Source organism: Rana temporaria, chromosome 13 (assembly GCF_905171775.1).
Source record: "Rana temporaria chromosome 13, aRanTem1.1, whole genome shotgun sequence".
NCBI lineage: Eukaryota > Metazoa > Chordata > Amphibia > Anura > Ranidae > Rana > Rana temporaria.
The window spans coordinates 120,776,602-120,793,947 of NC_053501.1; the positions used below are offsets into that span (position 1 = coordinate 120,776,602).

At 51.0% G+C, this 17,346-nt stretch overlaps 1 protein-coding gene across 1 annotated transcript; it reads right to left on the minus strand.

Annotated features, from left to right (window-relative positions):
* Positions 1 to 1,452: 1,452 nt before the first annotated feature.
* LOC120920844 (complexin-3-like) lies at positions 1,453 to 6,967 on the minus strand. Its single transcript, XM_040333189.1, has 4 exons — positions 6,835 to 6,967; positions 4,132 to 4,387; positions 3,909 to 3,996; positions 1,453 to 1,749 (listed from the first exon to the last, which is right to left on the minus strand). Exons 2-4 carry the CDS (start codon positions 4,302 to 4,304, stop codon positions 1,546 to 1,548), a joined length of 465 nt encoding a protein of 154 aa, XP_040189123.1. The 5' UTR covers positions 4,305 to 4,387; positions 6,835 to 6,967; the 3' UTR covers positions 1,453 to 1,545.
* Between the last annotated feature and the right edge of the window lie 10,379 nt (positions 6,968 to 17,346).

Consider the following 17,346-nt stretch of genomic DNA (forward strand, 5'->3'; position numbering starts at 1 on the left):
AGCTGAGGGCCGTACGGTGGGGGGAGCTGAGGATCGTACGGTGGGGGGAGCTGAGGATCGTACGGTGGGGGGAGCTGAGGGCCATACAGTGGGGGGGAGCTGAGGGCTGTACGGTGGGGGGAGCTGAGGGCCATACAGTGGGGGGGAGCTGAGGGCTGTACGGTGGGGGGAGCTGAGGGCCGTATGGTGGGGCTGTACGGTGGGGGGGAGCTGAGGGCCGTACGGTGGGGGGAGCTGAGGATCGTACGGTGGGGGGAGCTGAGGGCCATACAGTGGGGGGGAGCTGAGGGCTGTACGGTGGGGGGAGCTGAGGGCCGTATGGTGGGGCTGTACGGTGGGGGGGAGCTGAGGGCCGTACGGTGGGGGGAGCTGAGGATCGTACGGTGGGGGGAGCTGAGGGCCGTACGGTGGGGGGAGCTGAGGGCCGTATGGTGGGGGGGAGCTGAGGGCCGTACGGTGGGGGGGAGCTGAGGGCCGTACGGTGGGGGGGAGCTGAGGGCCGCACGGTGGGGGGGAGCTGAGGGCCGTACGGTGGGGGGGAGCTGAGGGCCGCACGGTGGGGGGGAGCTGAGGGCCACACGATGGGGGGAGCTGAGGGCCGTACGGTGGGGGGAGCTGAGGGCCGTATGGTGGGGGGGAGCTGAGGGCCACACGATGGGGGGAGCTGAGGGCCGTACGGTGGGGGGGAGCTGAGGGCCATACGGTGGGGGGAGCTGAGGGCCATATGGTGGGGGGGAGCTGAGGGCCATACGGTGGGGGGAGCTGAGGGCCACACGATGGGGCGGAGCTGAGGGCCACACGGTGGGGGGAGCTGAGGGCCGTACGGTGGGGGGAGCTGAGGGCCGTATGGTGGGGGGGAGCTGAGGGCCATACGGTGGGGGGAGCTGAGGGCCACACGATGGGGCGGAGCTGAGGGCCACACGGTGGGGGGAGCTGAGGGCCGTATGGTCACAGTCCAATACCACCCCGCAGCATCAGACCAAGATGAAGGAACCCGGCTGAGGCCCCCAGAAGCGTCCCCTCCAATGATTGGCTGATAACGGTCACAGTTGCTTGTGCTCTCAGCCAACCTGTAAAGCCCTTCACTGGCCGGTGTCAGCTGAGATCATACAAGGAGGCGGCTTCCACGGCTGTACAGAGGGGGGGGGGTTTAGTTCCACTTCTAAGGCCCCTCCCCCTCGGCAGCCATGACATCACTGTCCCAAGGCATCATGGGGGAGACTCTTCGTCTGATTGGAGCAGAGGAGGAAGTCATTCAGCTGTGTGTGTAATCTGAACTCCAGCTCTGTGATTGGCTTATTCAGCACAGCAGCTAAGAATAGCCTGGTGACCATTACTGAGGAATGAAGAGGCCCCACCCCCTATAATGTCATGTGACTCCGCCCATTCCATACAAGACCCTCCCCCCATGTACAACGCTACAGACAAGGTCAGAGATGAAGGTATTTTATTGAAGTCCCCCTCCCCCGGCAGCGTCCGTCTCACAAGCAGCGCATTAAAGGCGTAGACTTTATTAACATACATGAAGCCCCACCCCCTGTGAGGTCACATGAGCAGGCAGCGGCTCTTCGGGGGCGGGGACTTGGTGGCGGCGCTGGCCCCCGTGTTCAGGTCCCTGTAGCTCAGCAGCTGTACGAAGGACGACTCCTGGTGATACGGCTCCTGGCGCCGCGCGGTCGCCCGCAGTTCCCGGGGCAGGCGAACGTTCCCGCCTCCCGCCGCCTTCAGCTGCTTCTGGTCGCTGGAGTTCTGGGGGGAGGGGAGGAGGGAGAGGTGACATCACACTTCCTACAATATTTTCTTGTTCGGCTTTGTTTTTTTTAATAATAATAATTTATTTAATATATTGTTTAAGGTTCATTATTATTTATGATGATTTTTATTTTTAGCTTTGGCGGTTTTTTTAGTTTTTTTATGTACCAATAGAGAAAACGATCATCGCGCCATTTGTCGCTCCTTTTCTCAGTTTTTTTTTTTTCTTTAATTATTATTATTTATTTATTTTCTTAGGGTAAGCGGTTAGAGTTGAGGTTACTTTATGGTTATTTATTATTATTTTAGGGGGTTAATAATAATACTACTACCAATAATAATAAATTAATAAATAAATGTAAAATAAATAATTAACCCCCAACCCTTAAAACAAATTAAGTAAAAATAATAACACCCTAACACAAAATAAATTATTATTATTATTATTATTATTATTATTAATATTATTAATAATAATGTTATTTTTTTTAGGGTAAAAATAACATTATTAATACTAATAATAATTTTACGTTTAAATTAGGATTAGGGGTTGGGGTTATTTTTTAATGTTAGGGTGTTAATACTACTACTAATAATAAAAATAATAAATAAATAAATAAATAAATATAAAATAAATAAAAATAATCATAAATAAATTAATACAATAAATTAATTCTATGTAAGAATAAATAAAATATTTAAAGTAAAAATAATAACACTATAATACAGAATAAATTATTATTAATAATGTATTTTTTTTTGTTCAGGTGTTTATTTATAATAATAAGTAATATAATATATTATGGTTAGGGGGTTATTTATTAATACATATGAATTGATTTTATTTATTTTTTATAGCTTTGGCATTTCTTTTTATTAGCCAATACAGAAAACGATCATTTGTTGCTCATTTTATCATTTTTTTTTTATTCTTCTTTTTTTTCTCGTTAGGGTAAGGGGGTTATTTATAATTTATTTTTGTTAGGGTGATAATAATACCACTACTGCTACTAATAATAATAAAACAATTATAAATAAATGTAAAATAAATACACAAATAAATAAAAATAATCATAAATAAAAAATTAAGTAAAAATAATAACACCCTAACACAAAATAAATTATTATTATTAATAATGTTATTTTTTTTTTAGGGTAAGGGGTTAGGGTTAAATTTAAATTAGGATTAGGGGTTATTTATTTATTTTTTAATGTTAGGGTGTTAATACTACTACTACTAATAATAATAAAAATAATTAATGAATAAATAAAAATTATCATAAATAAATTAATACAATAAATGAATTATATGTAAGAATAAATAAAAAATTAAAGTAAAAATAATAATACCATAACACAGAATAAATTATTATTATTATTATTAATAATGTATTTTTTTTTTGTTCAGGTGTTTATTTATAATAATAAGTAATATAATATATTATGGTTAGGGGTTATTTATTATTACATATGAATTGATTTTATTTATTTTTTATAGCTTTGGCATTTCTTTTTATTAGCCAATACAGAAAACGATCATTTGTTGCTCATTTTATCATTTTTTTTTTTAGGGTAAGGGGGTTATTTATCATTTATTTTTTTTATTATTATTATTCTTTTTTTTTTTTCATTAGGGTAAGGGGGTTATTTATCATTTATTTTTGTTAGTGTGATAATAATATCACTACTGCCACTAATAATAATACAAAAATTATAACTAAATGTAAAATAAATACACAAATAAATAAAAATAATCATAAATAAATAAATAATATGTAATTCTAAATAGATAAATAAAGTAAAATAATAAATAACTAAACACCCGAAGACAAAATAAATTATTCTTATTATTAATGTATTTTTTTTATTTGGATGTTTATTTTTTATTAATAATGTATTTTTTTTATTTGGATGTTTATTTTTTATTAATAATGTATTTTTTTTTATTTGGATGTTTATTTTTTATTAATAATGTATTATTTGTACTGAGGAGGGGGAGGAGTCGCACAATTTCAATCTGTACACATGTACCTGGCTGCTGGGGGGGGAGGGGGTGCTCTAAACAGTGACAGCCAATCAGCTCTCACCTTTTATCAGCACAAGGCAGTGAGAAGAATAGATGAAGGTTGCTGATTGGCCGGTGTCGGGGGACTTACCTTAGGCAGGTTGTATTTCTCCCGGAAGTGTTCCCTCATCAGCGCCCTCTCTGTTTTCTGCTGGGCGTGCAGCGAGCTCCTCCGCGTCCTGCGCAAGAAACAAAATGGCCGTCAAGCCACGCCCACTGACACAACTGGGGCCACTTTTCTAGGCAAATTCCTGCACAAGATTACACTACGTAAAAGGGGGAGGGGCCTGTGTCGGGCCCCGCCCCACACTCACGTCTCGGGGCGCAGCGCTCTGTGGCGGGGTTGGTCGTCGTAGCTCCACCTTCGCGGTACGTTGATTCTGGGTTGTGCCGGGGAGTGGAGGTCCTGGGCAAAGTTCCCCGAGGTGCCGCATGACGACGCGCTCTTCGTTGGGCCCCCGAAAAGGAACTTGCCTATGAAAGCCATTCCTGGTAACGGGGTCACCGGCCAGAGGTCACCATGGCAGAAGGTTCCCGAATCACCGACATCAGATCCGGCCAATCAGAGGCCTGCAGAGGAGAATGTGACAGGGACGAGGTCAGGCTCAGCTGGGGGTCCATACAACAGAGGGGGTAGGTGACCAAGAGGGAAAGGTAGGTACGAGGTCACGAGGGATGGAGGCTGGACTGCTGGTAGGTGGCCACAAGGGTTGGAGGCTAGATAGTTGGGTATAGGTAGGTGACCATACAACACTGCCACTCCCCAATACCGGACCCCCACCATACAACACTGGCACTCCCCAACACCGGACCCCCACCATACAACACTGGCACTCCCCAATACCGGACCCCCACCATACAACACTGGCACTCCCCAACACCGGACCCCCACCATACAACACTGGCACTCCCCAATACAACACTGGCACTCCCCAACACCGGACCCCCCGCCATACAACACTGGCACTCCCCAACACCGGACCCCCACCATACAACACTGGCACTCCCCAACACCGGACCCCCACCATACAACACTGCCACTCCCCAATACCGGACCCCCACCATACAACACTGCCACTCCCCAATACCGGACCCCCACCATACAACACTGGCACTCCCCAACACCGGACCCCCACCATACAACACTGCCACTCCCCAATACCGGACCCCCACCATACAACACTGGCACTCCCCAATACCGGACCCCCACCATACAACACTGGCACTCCCCAACACCGGACCCCCACCATACAACACTGGCACTCCCCAACACCGGACCCCCACCATACAACACTGGCACTCCCCAATACCGGACCCCCACCATACAACACTGGCACTCCCCAACACCGGACCCCCACCATACAACGCTGGCACTCCCCAACACCGGACCCCCACCATACAACACTGGCACTCCCCAACACCGGACCCCCACCATACAACACTGGCACTCCCCAATACCGGACCCCCACCATACAACACTGGCACTCCAACACCGGACATCGATCACCCACCATACAACACTGGCACTCCCCAATACCGGACCCCCACCATACAACACTGGCACTCCAACACCGGACATCGATCACCCACCATACAACACTGATACACCCCAACACTGGAGATGGGGCCCCCGTAATACAACACTGGCACTCCCCAACACCGGACCCCCACCATACAACACTGGCACTCCTCAATACCGGACCCCCACCATACAACACTGGCACTCCCCAATACCGGACCCCCACCATACAACACTGGCACTCCCCAACACCGGACCCCCACCATACAACACTGCCACTCCCCAATACCGGACCCCCACCATACAACACTGGCACTCCCCAATACCGGACCCCCACCATACAACACTGGCACTCCCCAACACCGGACCCCCACCATACAACACTGCCACTCCCCAATACCGGACCCCCACCATACAACACTGGCACTCCCCAATACCGGACCCCCACCATACAACACTGGCACTCCCCAACACCGGACCCCCACCATACAACACTGGCACTCCCCAACACCGGACCCCCACCATACAACACTGGCACTCCCCAATACCGGACCCCCACCATACAACACTGGCACTCCCCAACACCGGACCCCCACCATACAACGCTGGCACTCCCCAACACCGGACCCCCACCATACAACACTGGCACTCCCCAACACCGGACCCCCACCATACAACACTGGCACTCCCCAATACCGGACCCCCACCATACAACACTGGCACTCCAACACCGGACATCGATCACCCACCATACAACACTGGCACTCCCCAATACCGGACCCCCACCATACAACACTGGCACTCCAACACCGGACATCGATCACCCACCATACAACACTGATACACCCCAACACTGGAGATGGGGCCCCCGTAATACAACACTGGCACTCCCCAACACCGGACCCCCACCATACAACACTGGCACTCCTCAATACCGGACCCCCACCATACAACACTGGCACTCCCCAATACCGGACCCCCACCATACAACACTGGCACTCCCCAATACCGGACCCCCACCATACAACACTGGCACTCCCCAACACCGGACCCCCCGCCATACAATACTGGCACTCCCCAACACCGGACCCCCCGCCATACAACACTGGCATTCCCCAACGCCGGACCCCCACCATACAACACTGGCACTCCCCAACACCGGACCCCCACCATACAACACTGGCACTCCCCAACACCGGACCCCCACCATACAACACTGGCACTCCCCAATACCGGACCCCCACCATACAACACTGGCACTCCCCAACACCGGACCCCCACCATACAACACTGGCACTCCCCAATACCGGACCCCCACCATACAACACTGGCACTCCCCAATACCGGACCCCCACCATACAACACTGGCACTCCCCAATACCGGACCCCCACCATACAACACTGGCACTCCAACACCGGACATCGATCACCCACCATACAACACTGGTACACCCCAACACCGGAGATGGGGCCCCCATAATACACTACCAGGACTCACCACGTACACAGCGGCTGATACCTGAACAGCTCTGAGCGCGCTCACCTGCGTTGCCGGCTCCACCTGTCCAGCTCCAACGATCACATAAGTTTCATATTAATCCTTTAAGTTGGGATCAGGCAGCGTCACAATCCCGATTTATATGTACCGGTGACAGCAGATAACAGGCCCGGGATTAGCCGTCCACGCACCCGGCAATGTGACAACCGCCGGAAATAACACACTGAACCCTCCCCTACCCCCGATCTCCTAAACACCCAGAAACCTGAACCCACAAATCTACAGAACATCCCCTCCCCCACCTAGAACAGAAGCTGGTCCATTGAGGGACACCGGAAGTCGAGATCTGAAGGACTGGACACCAATTAAAAAAATATTGTAGGACAAACCAGGTGAGTTCTCCAACTTCCAGGCAGTTTGTGGCCAGGCGGAACCAAGAGTGGTGTGGCCTAAGTTCCCCTTGAAGAAAAAGATTCTAGGGTGAGAACAGAATTCCTATTTTCTTCCTCATCCAATGAGGCGCCTAACTGAAATGTGGGCAACACGGCAAACAAAACACCGATAGGCCCACCGGACTGCCTGAAGAGGACATCAGACGAAACTTGTACTTCCATCTATAGAACATGAGACCAGAGAACAAGCCGGAAAGCCCAAGAAGACCTCACAGATTTCGTAGAGTCCACCATAGAAGAAGAAGAGGGTACAACCCGATCCTTAAGACCGAAAAGCGGAGGTTCACTTTGTGTGTGGACCTCCGCTTTAAGAACAAAAGTACAAATGATGGTTTGTCTCAGCCACCAGAGGTGGAAAACCTTCACAAGGACCACCAGGAATGAGAGACTCTCACTGCTCAAACCCAGACAATGGAGAAAAACCAACTGGAGCCGGGCAGAACGTACTGTTCAGGATGAAAGGGGCTAAAACTACAGTGGAACCTCGTAATCCGAGCATAATCCATTCCAGGAGAATGCTTGTAATCCAAAGCACTCGCATTTCAAAGCGAGTTTGCCCATAGAAGTCAATGAAAACTAAAATAATTTGTTCCGCATTGACTTGAATGGCATGCAATACCGCATGTGGCCAGAGGCGGGGGGGCGCCGGAGAGCCTCGGAAACGGCTGGAAAGGCACGAGGACAGTTCGGGTGACCTCGGCAAACCTTGGAAAGACTCCGTTCCCCAGAGCTGTCCTCGGTCCTTTCCGTGTATTTCCGAACGGCGCAGTTCGGCCCCGATGCCCCCCCACCTCAGGCCAAACGTGGTACTGCACACCACTTTGGCCTGAATCCTGCTTGTTTTGCGAGACAACACTCGCAAACAGAGTTAGGATATTTTAAAATACACAGCGCTCGAATTGCAAATCGCTCGTTAACCGCAACTCCGAGGTTCCACTGTACTTTCGGAAGGAAGTTCTGGGACTCCGTAGCGCCTTGTCCTTATGCAAGGCAAGAAAATGTTCTTTGCAGGATTAGACCCCCCGGCTTAGACACTCGTCATGCAGAGGTGATGGCTAAAAAAGGACCACCCAAGAATCAAGCAAGGAATATTCCTAAGTAGGCTTTAAAAAAGCAATTTCTGAAGCAATAAAAGAACCAAATTTAGAACCAGTGGAGCCACCCTTCCATAAAAGGTGTTGAAGGAATGAGAAGTCCAACACAAGACAGCAAGACCCGACCATAGATGGTTCCGAGGGCCATGGAGAAGGTTCCAGGGGTGGAAGCTTTGTACCGAGCAAAACATGCCGGAAGGACCTTATAAGAAATCAGTCCTTGAAACAGAAGATCCCACAAGTTAGAAAACATCTGCCTGGGCCAAATCGTGTGCTACGAGAGCCACCAGAAGACCCTCCAAGAGTTTCAGGATGGAAAAAAAGCCACCAGAGCACCCATTGCAGGATCTCTGTACCCGGAGACAAACCTGTTCAGTCTGTTGAACTTGGGATTGGGAGACTTTGGGCTCAAGTCACCCCTCCCCCATGACAGAACCTGGAACATCCCCAGATGTAGGGCGGCCCACAGAATGTGGGAGACAAGATTGCTCCGATGTCCATGTCCCTGAACCAACCGGGTGCCCAAGACTCCTCCCCGGCCCAACAGATGACATCAATCATGATTGGAAAGACCATAGGACTTCGCCAGTTTCAGACGGATTCCAGAGCTACCAAGCCAAGGACAGCGTAGTCGGGCGTATACAACAAAACTGGGCAAATGTGACTCCATCAAGAGAGGCCACCTTCATCCCCAGAACTCAACAGACATATATTGGGCCATTTAGTCCAAGCGAGGAGTCTATTCCAGCACAGTAAAGTTACCCTGAAGCTGTGTAGGAGCTGAGAGGGCACATAGTTGGCAGCCTTTGGGAACCACCTCCTACATCCAAGCCCCAATATCTGCAAAGACCAACAGAAGTGCCACCAGTTTGGGGAGGGGGCACCTTCATGCTGAAGGGTTTGGTAGACTTTAGTTCCTGGATATACAGAAGGCCGGGGTGGTCAGTTTGGGGTTTAGTTATCTGCAAAGACCAACAGAAGTGCCACCAGTTTGGGGAGGGGGGCACCTTCATGCTGAAGGGTTTGGTAGACTTAAAGAGTTCCTGGATATACAGAAGGCCGGGGTGGTCAGTTTGGGGTTTAGTTAGGAGTTTGGAGGGGAAAAATTTACAAAATACTTTTCTCGACCACCAGTGAGGGACGACTCCACCAGGACTGAGCCTTAGGCTTTTTTTTTTTGGACAAGACAGACAGGTGCTCTTGCCATCATTAGCATCCTTCATGAGGGTATCAATAATGGAGTAGAAAAATAGGATTTTTGTACATTTCTCTGAGTTCATGGACAGACACGGCAGCAATTGACCTTAGGGTATTATCCTTCCTTCTAGAGATTGACTAGGCAGAAAACAGCACTTTAAGTGTTAAAACACTTCTCAAAGCACAGTACCTCCCAGGGTGCGGGTCCCCCCGGATACATCCCTCTCTGCCTCATGCAGCCCGCCCCAGTTCATAAACAAGCAGTACAAAGGAGGGGTGGGTGCTGTGTCCGTCCATGAACTCAGAGAAATGGATTTTACGGTGAGTACAAAAATCCTATTTTCTCTTCCGTTCATGGACGGACAACAGCAGCATTGACCTTAGGGACGTCCCCAAGCAGTGTCGAAAATTGAGGGGTGGGAAAACACAGCAAACCAAAACTTCACCCCAAACAAACCAGAGCTCCTCAACGGAGGAACTTCAACCTTAAACAGCCGCCTGTAAAACCTTGCGGCCAAAGGAGGCCACCCGAAGACGCACTCACATCCACCTTGTAAAACTGAGAAGCTGTGGATTGACGACCAGGTCACTGCCTTACACACCTGTAACACAGACGCCTGATGGCGGAAAGCCCAAGCGGTACCAATCGCCCTGGTCGACTGTGCCGTAACCTGAAAGGGGGGCGCCCGCCCCTTTAGGGCATAGGCCTGAAGCACGACCTGTCGGATCCACCTAGAAATGGTAGCCGACGAGACCGCCAGACCCTTCTTAGGACCAGTCACCGACACGAACAGTGAGTCCGACCTCCGAAAAGGAGCTGTAGCAGACAAGTACACCCGTAGGGCCCGAACCACGTCCAAGGAATGTAACGTGGCCTCCTTCGGGTTCTTTGGCCGAGGACATAAGGATGGACGAACAATGTCCTCAATGTGAAAAGCCGAAACAACCTTAGGAAGGAATGACGGCTGCGGCCGCAGCACCACCACCTTATCCTCATGGATGACCAAGTAGGGAGCCTTGCAAGACAAGGCCGCTAGTTCAGAGACTCGTCTTACCGAAGTAATTGCCACCAGAGTTAAAGGAATTTTCCAAATGTCCTCAGAGACTCTTGAAGCACCGAGAGGGCTAAAATTCAAGTCCCATGGATGCAGTGGAGGACGCACAGGAGGGGCCACATGCCGAACCCCCTGCACAAAGGTACGCACCAGAGAGTGCGCCGCCAAGTGTCGCTGAAAGTAAACAGCTAGAGCCAAAATCTGACCCTTAACTGTACTTGAGGCGAGAGCCTGATCCACCCCACGCTGTAAGAACAGCAGAATCCGGGACATCATGTATGTACGAGGGTGCCAATTCATCTCCTCACACATAGAGATGTAGGCCTTCCACGTACGATGGTAAATCTTCCGTGAAGTAGACTTCCGTGTTCGCAGCATGGTAGAAATCACAGAGTCCGACAGGCCTTGGTCTTTCAGCACCTGGCTCTCAACAGCCACGCCGTTAAAGCCAACGACTGTAAAGCAGGATGAAAGATAGGACCTTGCGACAGAAGATCTTCTCGTAGGGAAAGACGCCAAGAAATGTCTGCCACCAGACGCACCAGATCCACGTACCAGGGACGGCGCGGCCAATCCGGAGCGATCAGGATTGTTGGTATCCCCTCGGCTTTCACTCTGCGCAGCAGGCGAGGAAGAAGCTTCAGAGGAGGGAAGGCGTAGAGTAGGCGATAGTGACCACACGGTGCCGCCTGACGCGTCCGCCCACGGGTCTCTTGACCTGGCCACGAACCGTGACACCTTCTGATTGAGACGCCAGAAGATCCATGTCTGGAGTGCCCTATTTCAGACACAGACTCTGAAACACATCCGGGTGTAGCGACCATTCTCCTTGGTCTAGCGTTTGGCAACTTAAGTAGTCGGCCTGCCAGTTCTGAACCCCCAGAATGTACACGGACGACAGAGCCAGGACATACCTTTCGACCCACCGGAGGATGTGAGCGGCTTCCGCCGCTGCAGCCAAGCTCAGTGTGCCCCTTGATGATCGACATACACCACCGCCATGGCGTTGTCGGACTGAATCCTGACCGGTCGGTCCTGCAGACCCAAAGACCACTTGGAGAGGCACAGCCTGATCGCCCGGAGCTCCAGGACATTGATCGGTAAGCGGGACTCCTCCCGAGTCCAGCGCCCCTTTGCTGACTGGACACCCCAGCCGGAGAGAGACTGGCATCCGTCGTGACCACTGTCCAATGGCACGGCAGAAACGATTTCCCGGTCCGAAGTACCGGAGATGTCAGCCACCACACTAGGGAGGACCTGACTAGACGGCTCACCCGGACCTGGTAATCCAGAGACGAAGGGCGCTTGTCCCAACGCAACAGAATCTCTTTCTGTAACAGTCGGGTGTGGAATTGGGCATACGGAACCGCCTCGAAAGAGGCCACCATCAGACCCAGAACCCGCATGCAAAAGCGAAGCGACGACCACTTCTGGGTCGCCAACCGCACATTGCAGTGTCTGTAGTTTCTTTGGGAGGAAAACTCTCGCCTCCGAGGAATCCAGGACCAACCCCAGGTATTCCAGACGCTGAGACGGTACCAGTACTGACTTCTGGACATTCAGCAGCCAACCAAATTCCTGGAGGGTCTGGCAGGTGATAGACACATCCACCTCCAACTCTGACCCTGAAGAAGCTCTCAGGAGAAGGTCGTCCAGGTATCCTACAACAGCGATCCCGCGCTGCCTCAGCAGGGCCCGAATCCGAGCGAGCACTTTGGTGAAAACCTGTGGTGCCAAAGCCAGGCCGAAAAGGAGGGCAACAAATTGAAAATGGTCCTCTCCGACCGCAAAGCGCAGAAATCTCTGGTGCCTTGCGCATATGGGGATATGCAGGTACGTGTCCCTGATATCCAAGGACGCCAGAAAATCCCCCTGATGGAGTGCCGCCACTACAGAGCGAACTGACTCCATCCTGAACTTTTGCACCTTGACAAAACAGTTGAGGGCCTTGAGGTCCAGGATTGGGCGGACCCCTTCCTTCTTGGGGACTACAAACAGATTGGAGTAAAACCCCTGAAACCGTTCCGTTGAGGGAACCGGTGCAATCACTCCCCTGACCAGCAGATCCTGAACAGCCCCTGACAGGGCCTACCGACGTACCGGAGGAAGCTGGAGGTTGGAAGGAAAAAAAAATCTGTTTGGCGGACAAGAGAGAAACTATCTTGTACCCCGAGGAAACTACTTCGCAAACCCACCGGTCGGAAAGAAGGGACCTCCACCGAGCCGCAAATTTCTGCGCCCCACCCGAGACACGGGCGGGGGCAGACCTTAATGCGGAAGCAGGCTTGTTGGGCTTGCGGTACCAGGGGCGCTTCTGTCCTTCAGCAGGCGCCTTAGCGCCCTGGAAACGTTTTCCTGACACACCGGGCGGACAAAAAAAACCGCTTGAGGGCGGTAAAGGAGGGCCCCTGCTTACGGCGAGGCTCCTTACCCTTTCTCGATTGAGGGAGCAGAGTGCTCTTAACTCCCGTGGCATCTTTTATGATGTCATCCAGAGACGCCCCAAAAAATAGGATTTTTTGTACTCACCGTAAAATCCTTTTCTCTGAAGTCCATGGACGGACACAGCTCCTTAAATCTTGACAAGTGGGTTATGTTCCCTGTTTACAGGAGAGGACTAGGCAGAAACATGTTAAATAGTTAAATACATGTTACATTAACAGAGTTGAACAGCCCCGCCCAGGGGGCGGTCCCTCCAGACATAACCCTCCTCACTGCAGCTTGCAGCCTCAGTTCGTAACAAGCAGTACAAACCTAAAAAGGAGGGGTGGGAGCTGTGTCCGTCCATGGACTTCAGAGAAAAGGATTTTACGGTGAGTACAAAAAATCCTATTTTCTCTTATCGTCCATGGACGGACACAGCTCCTTAAATCTTGACAAGTGGGACGTCCCCAAGCAGTGTCAAAAAACGAGGGGTGGGAAATATATCAGTAAAAACAATTTTAACTTCACCCCAAAACAAGCAGAGCTCCTCAACGGAGGAGGTGCAACTTTAAACAGCCGCCGGCAAAAACTAGCGGCTGAAAAAAACATCATAAGATGCACTCACAGCAACCATGTAAATTCTGGAAAAAGCGTGAACGGACGAGCAAATCGCCGCCTCGCACACCTGTGAGACCGACGCATGATGTCGGGAAAAAAAAAAAAAAAAAAAAAAAAAAAAAACCCAGGAAGCACCAATTGCCCTGGTCGAAAGTGCCGTGACCGGAAAAGGGGGGCCCGCCCTTAGGAGCATAGGCCTGTATAACGGCCTGCCCGATCCACCGAGAAATGGTGGTCGACGAGACCGCCAGGCCCTTTTGTGGACCAGACACCGACACAAAAGAGAGTCAGAAGCTCCGAAATGGAGCCGTAGTAGGCTGGTATACCCGCAAAGCGCGTACCACGCCTAAAGTATGAAAGGCCGAAACCTCCTTCGGAAGAAGGGAAGGTCGCGGGCGCACCATCACCTAATCCTTATGGGGGATCAAGCATGGCGGCTTGCAAGACAAGACCGCCAACTCAGAAACCCCTCTAACAGAGGTAAAGGCCACTAAAGGGGCCACCTTCTGAGATAGTGTCAAGAGAAAATCTCTCTGATGTTTCCAAAAGGAAGGTTCCTGAAGAACCGAGAGCACCAGAGTCAAAACTCATGGGGGAAGAGATGGGCCAAGAGGGGAAAGTATATGACAAACCCCTTGCACACAAAAAAAGGGGACCCACCAGGGAACGGGCCGCAAAAAGGCCACTAAAAACACAGCCAAGGCTGAAATCTGCCCCCAAACGGTGCTTTAAGCAATTTTTAGATCCAATCCAAGCTTTAAAAACAGCAGGACCCTGGACATTGAAAGTACGCCCGTGGACGTCACTCCATCCCTTCGCACCAAGAGAGGTGCGACGGTAGATCCTCCGGAAGAAGACTACGGTGCCCTGTTGAGATGACCGAGTCAGACAGACCCTGGTCACCTAAAGTCTGGCTTCCAATAACCATGTTAAGCAAGTCAGTGACTGTACAACAGGAGGAAGTATGGGACCTTGAGACAGGAACCTCCTGCCCTGGCAATCGCCAGGGTGCCTCCGCTACCAGGCGCCCGATATCAGCGTACCAAGGACGCCGAGATTAATCTGGAGCGATTAGAATCATCGGGATCTCCTCAGCATCCACTCTGTGGAGCGGCCGAGGAAGCAACTACCATGGAGGAATGGCAAAAAATCACCGATACAGACAAACACAGGGCCACCAGCGCGACTGACGCGTCTGTACAAGATCACTAGACCTGGCCACTAACTGACACCCTTGCGGCGGAGACAAGCTGCCAGGAGATCCATGCCATGTGAGGCTCACCTCCTGCAAGGGAGCCGAAACACCCCAAAGCACAAAGACCAGTCGCCCTGGTCCAGCATCTGGCGACTCCAGTAGTCTGCCTGCCGGCATACCTGATGGTAGACTGAAGCCACGGCCGTGGCGTTGTCCGGCTGAAACCAGATTGGTCGACCACAAGGAGAAGCATAGCCTGATCGCCTAAAATAGTAGGACAATGAACAGTAGACAGCACCTGGTATTCCCAGGCGGTCTTCCACCAGGCACTAGCCAGGCCCGACCCTGGGTAGCTACCGAGACCAGACACATTCAAGGAGGTGTGGTCATAGGTCCACGCAAGTCCAGCGACTCAGGGCCGACTGGACCCCCCAGTTTTGTGAACCTCCAGGTTCACAACCCGTGAGCTGGCATTCGTCGTAAACACCGACCACTGGAAGGAAGGAACAACTTCCCGGACCGAAGAGTCGGGAATCTCTGTCACCAACTCAGAGAGACTCTGACTAGGTGGCGCACAGGAATCTAATGATTTCAGAGACAAGAGATTTTTACCACCTGGACAGTAGTTCCACTGGAAAACCAGGGTGTGGAACTGGGCATACAGTACCACCTTGAAGGAGGCTACCCACAGACCCTGAACCAGCAGGCGCCCGGAGAGAAGACCGATTGCGTGATGCCAATACCTTCTCCGCAGACTGAAGAGTCTGCAATTTCTCCAGGGGAAGAAGGACCTTTGCCACTGAGGAGTCTGGATCAACACTAGATACTCCAACGCTGAGTCGGAACCTAGCATGCCCATAATTTGAACCCTGGGTCGCACACATGTAGGGCAGGCTTGCTGCCACTGAGCTACACTTTCTGGCCTAAACGTCTAACATCCACCCGAATCTTCGGAGGGTCTGAATGGGAATAACCCATCCACTAGGTCGGAGACAGAAGCTGCTCTCAGAAGAAAGTCGTCAAAGTAGCCAATGAGGCAAAGCCTCGCTGACCCAACAAAATTCAAATAAGTGCGAGCTCCTAGCTGAAAACCCATGGTGCTGACGCCAGATCAAAAGGGAGGGCCACAGGCTGACAGAGACCCTTCTCTCATCACGAAGCACAGAAAAAAACACTGTGACATGTGCAAAACGGGACATGCATGTATGCGTCCCTGATGTCCGAGGACGTCAGGACATCCCCCGGATGAAGCGCAGCTACCACCGAACAAATGGATTCCATGCGGAACTACCCGACGTTCACAAAGGTATTTAGGGCCTGAGGCCCATAGAAAACCCCAAAACTCTCGTCCTGCAGGAAAGGTAAAATTACCTTGCAGCTTAGCAAATCCCACACTGCCCAAGGCAGACCGACGTGCCGGGAGGGGAAGACACAAGGACAGAACTTTGTTCTGTGGATAGGAGGAAACCCTATCTAGTACTCCGAAGAGACCACCTCGCAGACCCACTAGTCGGAGAGCAGGGAGGTTTCACTGAATTGTGAACCTGCAAGCCGCCCCTCCCACCTAGAGACAGGGAGGGAAGGCTATATACATTGGCAGGATTTGGGTGCCGGCGTGATCGGCTTATGCACCCAGGGACAGATTAGTCCCCCAGCTGGGCCTTTGACGGCCTGGGAGGGTTGCCCCTAAATAATACACACACATAGTGTGTATGTATATTATGTAGGTGTATGCACACATGTCTTTGGAGGAAACCGGAGTACCCGGAGGAAACCCACACAGACACAGGGAGCGACAATGCAAGCTCCAGGCAGATTGGAGATTCGAACCAATGACTCTTTTGCTGCCAAGTAATGGAGTTAAGCACTACACCACCGTGTGCATAAAACCATTCTGAAACAGACGCCCTGGATAACAAGGGCGCAGCATTCAATGAAGCATCACAGACCTATATGAGGCCCTGGACCAGCTGGTCCGCTAGGCTAATAACCTCAGGAGAGAGTCGGTGCTCCTCCACTGTCTGGTGCAAAATGCTCACTCTGTGAGTTGTATACAGCACTAGGGGTCAGGACTACTCCAAGATGGCCGCCGAGCGTTCAGAACGCGGCCACAGGAAAAAGGCCAGCACAATGTAAGCTGCGCCATAGCGTGGCTACGACAAAATGGGCGCCAATGGGAGTTTTCAATGTAATTGAAAAATCTCCCAAAAAAAAAATAGCGCCAGCGACCACTGAGACCCCAGTGTAGTGGCCACAATAGGCCGCAAGCCAGACCCCAGCATGGTAAACATGGAACGGGTCAGTACTTCGGATCTTCTATCAGTCAGATCCATACAAGTAGGGGTTCCCGCCCGGCGGTGAGGGACTACAAAAGCCCTCAGTGGCTTTTCTCATTCCGCATCTCAGAAATTATCAAAGAAGGGCACAGAAGGAAAAAACCTACACAGCGTTCTGATTTGTGTGATCCAAAAAAGACC